The sequence below is a fragment of the Pieris rapae genome, chromosome 20 (assembly GCF_905147795.1).
Source record: "Pieris rapae chromosome 20, ilPieRapa1.1, whole genome shotgun sequence".
Lineage (NCBI taxonomy): Eukaryota > Metazoa > Arthropoda > Insecta > Lepidoptera > Pieridae > Pieris > Pieris rapae.
In genome coordinates this window covers 8,402,668-8,415,341 of record NC_059528.1, presented here as the reverse complement: position 1 = coordinate 8,415,341, position 12,674 = coordinate 8,402,668, and the positions used below count along the sequence as shown (strand labels likewise).

The following is a 12,674-nucleotide window of genomic DNA, read 5'->3' as shown; positions in this document are numbered from 1 at the left end:
TATAAATTATTTTCTGTTATTGTTGCACACATTACCAAGTCATTTCCTTTGTAAATGAATGCACCAGAGTCTTTCTTGATAATGATATATGATTTACGCATTATCACACCTTCTGAGAACAGATTTCGTCGCAAATTCGGAACATACAATACATCATGTAGTTCACTGTTCTCCCACTGTCCATTGACACATCTCTTTATTAACACCTTGCCAATGCCAGCCACTTCCACTGATTGTTTGTTTCCTAATGTCAATGATTTCTGGTTACATTCCAACAGTTCTACAAAGAACTCCTTTCTATAGGTCATATGTGCAGAGGCACCACTGTCTAAAATCCACACATTGTCTTCAGCTTCATGGAATTTGGTTTCTACATTAAACGCTAACAAGTCTGCACCTTCCTGTTGAGGTTTTCTATACTTGGATTTCTTTGGAGCACGACATTCTCGAGAAAAATGTCCTCGTTTCCCACAATTATAACATTCAAATCTGTGTTTACTGTTTTTATTTTGATTTGAATTACTAGCATTTCTATTCAGCTCACTTTGTTTTGGGCTATTTTTCCATCCTTTCTTAGCCACAAGAAGAGCGGTTTCTTGTTCTTCTTCACACTGTAAACTAGCTTCTTCATCTAACAAACGAGCAGTGAGATTGACAAGAGTCTGTTGCTCTGGATCCAAAGACATCCACGCTTGATGGAGTGATCTATACTTATAAGGCAGTGTTCCAAGTATTTTTGTTATCACAGCCATTTCACTAATACTTTCGCCACTTTCTTTTAACTGCTTGGCCAATGATTCCACTTTAGAAATGTGTTGAGCTACACTGTCATTTGTAGACATTTTATACTGATAAAACTTTTCATGGATCAACATTTTACATAATTCACTCTTCTGTTCGTATATTGATTCAAGTTTTGTCATTATTTCCTTAGCAGTTTCACAATTTTCTATTAAAGTTATTTGTTTGAAGTCCATCGAAGATGTTATAATAAACATGGCCATGCCATCATTCTTTGTCCATTCAACATTATTTCCAGCCGGTTTAGGCACTGAAATATCAATCCCTTTTGCTTTTAGGGCACACTTTATCTGGAATTTCCATTGCCTAAAGTTATTTCCATCAAATTTTTCTAAGTTTATTGACCGCATTGAATCCATTTTGAGGTTATTTTGTCAATTTCTTCACAATACGATTGTAACTTTTTCTTTGCTATTTTTCTTAAAACTTTCAATTGCAGAATCTACTGGGCCCATAACCTGAAGGATTATGGGTCGTTTATCAAAGAAACGATAGTAATTAGCACAAATATAACTTTTATTTGGTAAGAAGATGAATGACAGCAAGAACACTTAGTTACAATCAACCTTCATATATAGTGTTGCCACCTAGTTAAATTTTCAAAAACTATTTTACTTAAATTGCTCAACAAAGTAAAAGTGTGTGTACGTGATGGTGTGTATGTGAGGTGTGTATATTTAAAAGCATCAGATTACCTTCTACAAATGATAAAATAAAAAATACTTTAGGTTGGAAATAGTTGAAAAGGCTTTCTGCTATGACCGCCCGTTATCTTAGGATAACAATATAATATATCTTTTTTCGATGTAGATAAAAAATATTATTCTAATTGCCTGTCATATAACCAGCATATTTTACGTTTTATACGTACAAAACAAACATACGGTTATAAAAACTAATTAGGGTCGCTTTGCTCATTTAATAAGACATTATCTTAATGTATTTTAGAATAAGCGAAAAATTATTAGATATATATAATGACGCATTATCAGAACAGAACAGAATAGAAACCGTAAATCTCGCAATATATTTATGAAAATATTATGTATGTATACAAAATAGTGATAAGTAAGAAAACTCGAACATACTCGGAACTGAACATACCGTTAATACTCGGAAAAAAGGCAGGCTACAATTTCCTCGTACTAGACTATGTAAAGTTAGTCATTCTTTTTTGGGAAAAGGACTCTTCTTTAATAAAATCCCAGAGGCTCTTATATCTCTGCCTTTTAAAAAATTTAAGAAATGTATTAAAATGAAATGCTGTATAAAAAGGCTTACTATAAAGTTAGCGATTATCTAGTTGATAAAAGGGCCTGGGACTAGTGCTGGGCAGGCTACTTCTAATTATTTTACTGTATTTATTTTAAATATTGTAGTATTGTTTGATGATTTGCTTTTTTAAAAGAGTACCGAGAGTTTTTTACGCCGGCTTTTTCTCTTGGCCTACACCGTCTGCCTTCTTTGCCGATGAGTAGGGATACCTACAGGTTCAAATTTAATGACGTGGAATAAGTGATACCTTGATGATCTTATGTTCAAAAATAAACGTATTTTATTTTTATTTTATTTCAAACATTTAGGTACACCTTCACTTTAAGAAAAAAATGTGACTTCTCAATGTATTGCTGAATAAGATTGCAACATTGATCTCAAGGAAACAACATCAAATCTAGCGTAGGTTTATTATAGTGTTCTTAATTATAAGAAAAATATAAAAATCTATTTCTGTTAAAAGACACTTGTTCCACCGAGTGATGACTAAGATCGCAGGTTTCAGTTGTCAGTGTGGAGGTCTCTGAGTTGGCGGGTCAGCCAGGCGAGGCCGTCGGTGAGTCCCTCTCCGGACACCGCGCTCGTGGCACAAACGTGCCAGGGCTTGTCCGTCACGCGCTCCAGACCCAGTGCTGCAAGATGAACATGGCATCACGAGATTATGTGAGATGCAAAAAATTATGGAGCGATACAACGATTTGCATTTTGGACTAATTTAACAAGACCCAAGACAAAACTCTAGAATGGTCTTGAACAGAATTTTGTGTCGGCGTATTTATTTATATATTTATTTCAGTTAGTGATTATCTAGTTGATAAAAGGACCTGGGACTAGTGCTGGGCAGGCTACTTCTAATTAATTTGCTATATTTGTCTTAAATATTGTAGAATTGTTTGATGATTTAAAAAAAAAAAAAGAGTACCGAGAGTTTTTTACGCCGGCTTTTTCTCTCGGCCAACACCCTGTGTCTTCTTTGCCGATGAGTAGGGATGACAACGGGCTCGAATTTAATGACGTGGAATAAGTGATACCATCATGATCCTATGTTCCAAATAAACGTATAACATTACGTATTTCATTTCATTTCATTTATTATGCATCTATTACAAAACGCAAACCTAACCTACGTTTGTTAAGATGCAATGGTCAGAGCTATGGCAATGTCTGTCAGGGATTACCGGCTGCGACTTGGGCGGGTGGCAGGGCGTGCGGCAAGTCAGCCTTGTTGGCACAGACCAGCAGTGGCAGTCGTCGCGCGCGCATCGCTGGGTGCTCCAGCATAAGCTGCATCTCATCTCGGGCGACCGCAAGTCGGAGAGCGTCTGCAGCATCCGCCACCCAAAGCACTCCACTAGCCGCTGCGTACTGGCGCTCCCACAGTGCCCGCACTCGTCGAGCTCCACCCGCTTCCACGGCGACCACTGATATTCCGCCAACTGGAAAACATATAAATCCAATCACGAATCATTTATAAATATCAGTCTTTTGAATGAGGTTATATAGCCAAAGTAGCAGACTCGGCCAAGCGTTGCTGTGGCTAAAGTTTTTGTTATATTACGTAGTAGTAAGCTATTCAAGGGAACTGATGAGTAAGGTAGATGGCTCATGTGAAACGTTGGTACTTTTAACACAGCGCCATCTGTTAGATACAATATCAAATAATAAACAAATAATTTGCAATAAAATAAAATTGCGACTATAATTTGATATTTAAACTATCCTATCTCTCAAGTTGGATCGAACTGCACATGGTGTGCGAATTTTATTATAATCGGTTAAGTGGTTTAGGAGTCCATTGAGGACAAACATTGTGACACGAGATTTATATATATTAAGATGTTTAAAATGTAAATCGGCTTCTATGTTAGGTACGATTAGGATGTAATGGTAGACAAACGCTCGTAGAATAGAGATTAAAAAAACGACACTATCTGGAACCAGCTGCCCACTGAAGTGTTTCCGAATCAATTCGATTTATGATCCTTCAAGAAAAGAGCGTACCAATTCCTAAAATCAATAATTCCGCGCTTTCTTGGAATGTGAATGTCCATGGGCTTCACTTAATATCAGGTGAGCCTCCTGCCCGTTTGCCCCCTGTTCTATTACAAAAAAGGTTTACCCTGTACTTTAGTATTTATTCCCGAGGGCAAGCGATATGAGCGTTTTTCTAACTATAAGTACTTGATTAGCGTGACATTATAAAAAAAAACAAAAAGTAAATATTACAGGTAAAGTTGTCTTGTCGGGGAGCGAGTGTAGGCTCCGAGGTGACTTTCCGGTCGGGTGGACGCAAGGCGTTAAGGAGGGACGTCTTCCCGCTGTGGTCCAACCCTAGCACCAGAATCGTGATCTCCTTGCCCGCGGCTGGGCCTCCGAGCCACGAAGATAGTTTCTCCATTAGACCCATGGTGTGAAATTATGAACAACCGCCTAAAATACCAATGCTTTAGTGGCCAGCAGGCGTCTCTTAACAAGGGACCAAAAAGTTAGCGAGCGTATAGCCAAAAGTAGGTACTCTCTTCAACGGGTACTATACAGTCATTCTTTCAGAGCAATTAACTAAAGCATGAGAGACGCCTACATATGGCTGTACACACGGGACGCATCCCGGATGTACAGCCCGCTAGTAGGCACTCTCTTCAACAGTTACTTTGCATGCATTAATAAATATACATTAAATGCTTCTAATTTTACATTTATTGCCAGTTCACAAATCCAGGGCTTAAAACGGAAGAGAAAAGCTAGCAATAAACTCTCCGTCACTGTTTTTAAAAGCACCCCGATTACCGAGGAATAGTACAGTATTTATTAAGGTTATAGAAATAGTTTTGGATAGTTATATAATTTTTATCGTTTTTCCTGATTAAATAGAAAAAAGTACTTACACGCCTTTATCAGCCGTTTTTCCAATCTAATGAGCTTTGCTTATATAAATTTAAGCTCTTGGTTTACGTTTCCAAAAACAGACCTTAAAAACAAGAACGCTTTAAGAGTGTTTACAGTAAATCTACACAATATTAAAATTATAAATCAAGCATTCGAAATAGCAAATACTTTGCCTATGCAAAATATTATTATATGGCAAAAATGCTTGTGGTGGTAGATGTCTTACAGACTTGTATGAAATGGTAGATCTCGTAGTCAAAAATCACTAGCACACAATAATTCTACGCTGATTTTAACAAATCAGACTGAAGTAAGTGATATGTAAAAGAAAACATAAAGCAACCTCAATCTAACTGTGAACAGTAGTGGCGTTGTCATGGCAACGATGGCTGCAAATATTGCGTCAAAGAGATATCGAATTAACGAACTCGATACGGAGTTCACCTAACATAATCTTAATAAGTTCGCTTTTATATTATAGATGTTTTATTTATATGTACATAGTAAACAATTAATACGCATTCACATTGTCTTATTTACCTTAAGCTTGTAAATATAAAAAAACACATTAACATTCATTATACAATTGCGATATTTCAGATCTAACCTTTAATAACTTAAAAACTAGTACAAGCAGAATGTTTTTCGCCTTTAGTCCCACTTTTCCACTTATTGCTAACCCTAACACTGTGACACTGACTTGTCGCCGGACAGATCGCGTCATAAATCTGCTCAGGCGTCTTGAGCCTGGTCTCCGGCACGGCGATCGTGACAAAAATGGCGTACGCCAGCGCCATAGCCGAGGCCGTCAGAAGCGACGCCGCCACTCCACCGTGCACAACTACCACTGGAAACATGACCACCTCGATCGCGTTACCCAGGCACGCGCCGGCCATCACCAACATCGTCGCGCACCCGCGATACTGCACAGAACATCACAAAGTTACCGACTAGCACCTCAGTTCTCGCTCCGTCGATTACTAAAACAACGAGTACCTCGTAGGCGAACATATCAGATAACAGAGCGTAGGGCGCGGCCTGCAAGCCGGCGGCGTCGACGGCCACAGCCAAGGCAACCGCTAGAGCGCCAACCTCGGCTTTACCCGCCCAGACAGCCCCCGCCGCCCCACCGAGCGACAGGCCTACCGCCCACGAGCACCCAACGATAAGCGGCTGCGAAATAATTTATTTATTTTAAAGGGCATACTAACTAAACACTTACAGAGAACATATGACATATGTGCACAACATTTAGAACATTAAAATGATACATAGAAAATAACTTCAATATTAAATTAAAAATAAAAGACAAACTAGATTTTTTTAAATGTGCAATTTTAGCAATTGTCACTATTGGTAACGGATCAACAGTGGCTGCAGCATCTTACGCCTGAAGACATGGAGACTGTTATTAAATGGATCTGCATGTACCCAGAGCGTCATTCAATGAAGATAGAGATCTGTTTAGAGCAGCATCACAACCGACGTTGGTGCTGCCCGAATGTAAAAATGGACTGATGTGTTTCTTGTGTTCCTCTTCAAGAGGAAGTTCACTTGACTTAATACATTAGGTAAATCTATCGTTATAATTATAAGGGCCTGTTTCACAATGTCCGGATAAGTTCCAAATAAGCTATTTGTTACTTATATGATAAATAGTATTTTTGCGTTTCACGACTGTCAGATAGCGCTATACGTCATGAAATTCGAAGTATCTTATTTGGAACTTTTATCTTTCGAATAATTTATGTGTTGCATAGCTATTTGGCACTTTATCCATACATTGTGAAACAGGCCGTAAGTTATTTAATATTTTACACACAAATATAATGTCGATCAGGCGGCGTCAATCGCGGAGTGATTGCAAGAGAAATTGAATACAAACAAATACAATGAGTTCGCACCGAAGTAATATTGCACATGACAAACAATACTCACCCTGCGGCCGAGCCTTTCCACGAGATAGAGAGATAGGGCGGACGCTACGATCTGCACGGCGCCGAGGATAAGGGCGTGCCTGGCGGGCGTCGCCAGCAGCACCGCGCCCTCTGGTGACGCGTCGATCAAGACCTCTGCGGCTCGATCCCTCGTCAACATGAACAGCCGCTCGGCATACTGTGTGATGGCCAGTATTCCGCACATCTCTTGTCCCACTACCGCCACGAATCCTACGGCGAACGCCCAACGCCTCTGACGGTCTCGAACTGCAACGGTTTTATACAAAGGTATAAATATTTTCAAGTGAAATAAATTGATCTGCTAAGTAGGCTGTAATTGCACGTACACAAATCCAGGGCCCGAGAGAGCGATGACTCGTCTCCTTTCTCGGCGGGTGGCAACGTCTTAAACTCGGCGTCGAGTTTCGGCGAATCAGTCGATCGGCCTCGTAGCCACGCTAAAGAGCTGCGGGCTTCCTGGACAAATACTACTACATCAAGTCTAATAAACGGGCGCAACTTAAATCGCTTTTGTGTTTATTTCTACGTTGTGATATTTCACCACGGCTATTGATGTTAGAGGCAACAAGATTTCTTAAATTCGTTTAAATTTTATCATTAACATCAGCATCAGCACTGGGACTAGCGCTGGGCAGGCTACCTCTAATTAATTTGATATATTTGTTTTAAATATTGTTTGATGATTTGCTTTTTTAAAAGAGTACCGAGAGTTTTTTAAACCGGCTTTTTCTCTCCGCCTACACCCTCTGTCTTCTTTGCCGATGAGTAGGGTTTGTATGCCTACAGGTTCGAATTGATTGACGTGAAATAAGTGATACCTAGATGATCTTATGTTCCAAAAAGTAAACGTAATAATAAAACGTAAAATCGTGTTAAATAAAATCTTGGGGAGTTTGAAAGATCCTTTAAATCTTTATAGAGTGGTGGAGAGTTTATTACCTGTCTAAACTTTCTTATTTGTTATATATACTATAACGAAATACGAGTTAATTAAAATATTAACAGCCTTAATTACTTAATATTAAATACATAAACTAAATAAATATACTTCATTCTTTCCTTTGGCGGCAAGAAACGAGGGCGACTCTGGTATAAACATGAACACGAAGAAATGAAAAACCGATACTCCAAGGCACGACCATATCACGGTACTGTAAATGACATGGAAAAATGTATTAATAGCGTAAAAATATAACAAACCAATTGAAAATATCGTGACGATGGTTGATATACCTATGGTGTATCCTAGCATCGGCTGCGAGATACATGAGCAGGATGCCTGCGTTGTGAGCCAGCGGCAGTGCTGACACCGCTGCCCCACACCACCCCTCGCTACACATCTGCATTCACATCCCATTAATCATTTTGTATGGAAAAAAAAGAGTCATGGACACATACAACGTGGATTTTCAATAAAGCATTAATAAATAAGATTGGAGTATGCCAAAGGGCTATGGAGCGCTTGATTCATCAATTTAAACTAAGGAAAATATACGAAGCCGTTCAAAAACAAAAGACATAATATATACATATAAAGAACCCTAATTGGGATGGTCCAGTGGGAAATAAAAAGGGAGGATTCCCACCAAAAACTTGATGAAATAAGAAGAATAGCGGGGGAAAATTGGAAAATTGTAGCAAGGAATAGGGACAAGTGAAAGAATTTGGAGGAGGAGGCTTTCACTCCGTCGGAGATCATAAAGATAATACGATAAATAAAACAAGATAAATGACATAGACTTAGGGCCTGTTTCACAATGTCCGGATAAGTTCCAAATAAGCTATTTGTTACTTATTTGTATGATAAATAGTATTTTTGCGTTTCACGACTGTCAGATAGCGCTATACGTCATGAAATGTGAAGTATCTTATTTGGAACTTTTATATTTCGAATAATTTATGTGTAGTCGATAGCTATGCAAGCTATTTGGCACTTTATCCATACATTGTGAAACAGGCCCTTAGTGTAACTATAGTGTACTCGAATAAAGACTATTTTTGTTTTATTGTACTTTATTTATGGACCACACTGTTTATTGCTATCACGCATCTAAATCACCAACCGAACAGAAACTCACCTCTCTAGCCAGCAGCGGGGCCAATGTCCAAGCGACGGTGCCGCCGATCCCTGCCGCTAGCCGTCCGCCTATCATCCACCCATCACTTGCAGTCACCGAAACCAGCTTTAGCGACCAACACAACTACCGGCAGAGAAGAGATCATTACACAATAATGAAGCGGTAGATCTATCACTACCGTAAACTCCTAAATACTTAATAATAGTTTATTGTTATCTGTTAAAAATATACTGCGGAGACTGTCAAATCTTACAGATTGAATCCAAATCGACGGAAAACTACTATAGCCACCAGAAAATGAAAGAAAGCATATCTTTTTTTTAAATACAGACCACGAAACATGCAGAAGCGGCCATGACAGCATACTTTCTGCCGTATGTGATGATCTTGGCGCTGATCGGTACGGCCACAAAGCAGGCCAAAAACGTTGTGACGGCCGCAAAGACAGCGCCTTTGTCGCCACCATCAGCTGCTTCGCCGCTCACCAGAGACACCCAGCCCAGTGCCAGGCCAAACGATACCGACGGTATGTTGACTGAAAATTATAGGGTTATTTTAATTGTGCTAAACAATTGTGTTGCAGAAGCGGGCTGTTCGGGGTATTTGTTGTGTTTCCCCGAGGGAGTCGGTACGAAATAGATTTAAGGAACTGAACGTATAATACGCGTAATAGAACTAATTTGAGTGTGCGACCAACCAGGCTCCAGAAGATAAACATCTCCTTATATGGAAATTGTATTCGTTTTTACAACAAACTCCCAAGCGAAATTAGAGAACTATCAGTAAATAAATTCATTTCAAAGTCATTGTTAAAAGTAAATTAATTAATAAAGCCTTTTATAAATGTGACGAACACTTAAATGATTCTAATCCTTGGGATTGATTTGCTCCAGTTCAAACAATTAGTATTAAAAACTTGGCGATTGAAAAGAGTGGCAGAAATTTTCTTGCCAGTTCTTCTTACCCGCTCTACGCCCTTGACTTGCGAACTGGTTGTAAATGGAAATTTACAGTTAATTTAATTTGTTTTTTTTTGACGTTCATAAGTGTACCTAAGTACTTGTTTACCTATATGAATAAAGATGTTTTTGATTTGATTTGATTTTAATAAATGCAATATGATAAAATATATGAGTTTTTCTTTGTGCCACAAGTGTAAATCGATAATTACGGATAATTTGACAAACTAGTACTTGAATTCATACATCGACCTCCACATGTTGTTCAATATTGACGGCGTAACATTAAACTCGCACGAGTGGAGTAATGTTTGCGGGATAATTTCCACACTCCCACCTTGACCGTGCTCTCCGATCAGAACTTTTTGAATTCGTAATGACAAGTTAAAATCCGATTATAGGAGAGTATGTATCTGCGTCACCGTCGCGTCTTTCTTTTTGTAATATGTTACCTCTCTTCTATGTTGCTAAGGTTCTAATTTTCCTTGACTTGCGAACTGGTAGTAAATGTTTACAATTAATTTTTTGACGTTCATAATTAGTGTACTTGTTTACCTAGCTGAATAAAGATATTTTGTTTTTGTAACCTAAGCATAAACTCCTTCGAGGTCTGCGTCAGAATTGTAGTTTTATTGTTTCCTTAAAAAAACGTTAATAAATGGAAATTTGTTAAATTACAATTTTTTTTTTAAATTAAAAAAGGTTCATTTCCTATTGAATTAAAATTAATCACATATAAAACCTACAAGGTTATATGTAATTCACACAAAATTGTTAAGTTTAAAAATATAAGAAAAACAAGTAACAATGAAATATTAAATATGTATACCTAAACTAGTATTTGCATAAATAATTAATTGTATACATATTTAATGAAATATTAAATATGTATACCTAAACTAGTATTTGCATAAATAATTAATTAATTACCTACATCCAAATCAATGCTTGGTATTGTACCAGAATCATTTAGTAACTGTTTTTTTTTATTCGCTTATGCTGTGATAATAACATATATGTTTTATTTAACCACTGTGCTTTCAGAAATACTACTAACGATATATGAACTTACTTAGAATCACGACGAGCGCCTGATGAAAAGCCGACAGCGCCGCCGCTCCGCCCGACCTCATCAAAGTTCTCATTTCGACTCACTCCGATGAACGTAGATTATATTTATTACTTAATTTAATTTTACTTTAAAAAAAAAGATTCCGAAAAATCTGTAGCGATATATTTTTCTATGAATACTGGTATTTATACCGTAACAAATCTAAAATTACTTAAATTGGTTCGAGCCAATGATCGCAAAATACGCGCGACTCTTTGTGCTGTTCTCTGCGCAGTGGCAGTTTACTAGTTTTCGCAAGTCTGTCACTCGTTTACGCGTGCTTACCCTTTAATCGTTATCATGTTGTGAAACATGTCGTCGCCCTTTTTTATGTAACAGAAGGCAAAGGGCGAGAAGGCCTTAATCTTAGTCGAAGGAAAATAGTAATATACTATTGAGTCCATTGGTAGAAACAAATGATTTTATTTAAAGTTCTTAGACGATGAAGGGCCTGTTTCACAATGTATAGATAAAGTGCCAAATAGTTATTCAACACATTTTTTTTTTTTTTTTTTAAGAAAGACACTTCGCGTTTCATGACGAATAGCGCTGACAGTCGTGAAACGCAACAAACACTAGTTTATCCTACTAATAAGTAATAAATAGCTTATTTGGAACTTATCCGGACATTGTGAAACAGGGCCTAAAAATATAATTTTAGTCAAAGGTAATTTATTTATTACTGTAATATTTTCTTATATATATTACAACAGGATATAATTTCATGAATTAGTATTAGTTTGTGCGTATTTTTGTGGTAATAGAACTCAATCATCAGTTATTCAATCAGTTCGTATCGTATTTAAAATCAACACGTCGCACTTAGTCTTATTATCCTCATCGATATATTTCATCCGACTGAATTCCCCGCTTGAGGAAAACAACTGACGACGAAGATTCAAGACATAATTTGCACGTTGCATTCACGCTACGAATAACTTTATAGTGATTTATAGAGTTTTACCATTTTCATTTATATCACGGATTTTGTAAGATTTATTTATTTAACGTTTTTATCGTATACACGTGAACTAATAATTGATTTAAAAACCTTCCATATTTCTCTCTTATTTAATCTAGCAGCATTTTCGTTCAAAGTGTTTTTGCGCTCGCGAGATACTCAAGCGCGTGCGATCTATTCCATAGTTCTTTTACACCAAGGAAACAACAACTTCATTATTCAAGCAAGTTAAGAAGTACAAAAATTTGTTTTATAATAAGTATAGAGACAAGGTTCCCCTACATTATTTGGCCTACAATTAGATTTTTGTATCTATATCGGAGTTAGGTTATAAATATTTTATTTATTTTAAAAGGAACATCTTATATATCGCATAGGCGATATTCTGCCCTTGCCTCGACAAGTATTAAGTGGCGTTCCTCAAGGATTCTTACTTGATCTGAAGAACTCACTGCAGATTCGATCTTTGCTGACGACATTCATTTTTTTGGAAATCTACTCTCCCAATCTCAGGCAATACAGGGTAGCTTAGATGATATTTTTGATTGGACCAAGCAGTGGCTGCTGTCATTAAATGTTAAAAAAATGCAAAATATTACACATAGAAAAGAACAATCCGCCCAATACTTATCGCCTAGATCACAT

General features: G+C 37.5%; 2 protein-coding genes across 3 annotated transcripts; both read right to left on the bottom strand.

Moving 5' to 3' along the window:
• Positions 1-2,469: 2,469 nt before the first annotated feature.
• LOC110999178 (ADP-ribosylation factor-like protein 6) lies at positions 2,470-4,696 on the bottom strand. The gene is made up of 3 exons (XM_045632764.1): positions 4,303-4,696; positions 3,255-3,512; positions 2,470-2,708 (listed from the first exon to the last, which is right to left on the bottom strand). The coding sequence occupies exons 1-3, from the start codon at positions 4,481-4,483 to the stop codon at positions 2,578-2,580; spliced, it is 570 nt and encodes a 189-aa protein (XP_045488720.1). The 5' UTR covers positions 4,484-4,696; the 3' UTR covers positions 2,470-2,577.
• Positions 4,697-4,941: 245 nt separating this feature from the next.
• Positions 4,942-11,285, bottom strand: LOC110999177 (sugar transporter ERD6-like 12). 2 transcript variants are annotated; one of them, XR_006750894.1, is made up of 10 exons: positions 11,030-11,285; positions 9,331-9,533; positions 8,999-9,121; positions 8,154-8,260; positions 7,969-8,071; positions 7,247-7,376; positions 6,901-7,166; positions 5,959-6,135; positions 5,189-5,885; positions 4,943-5,044 (listed from the first exon to the last, which is right to left on the bottom strand). XR_006750894.1 is itself a non-coding variant. In XM_045632762.1 (9 exons), the coding sequence occupies exons 1-9, from the start codon at positions 11,100-11,102 to the stop codon at positions 5,580-5,582; spliced, it is 1,488 nt and encodes a 495-aa protein (XP_045488718.1). In that variant the 5' UTR covers positions 11,103-11,285; the 3' UTR covers positions 4,942-5,579. The 2 variants fall into 2 exon arrangements, 1 of the variants encoding a protein (XP_045488718.1); XM_045632762.1 differs by having other exon boundaries at positions 4,942-5,885.
• Positions 11,286-12,674: the final 1,389 nt, after the last annotated feature.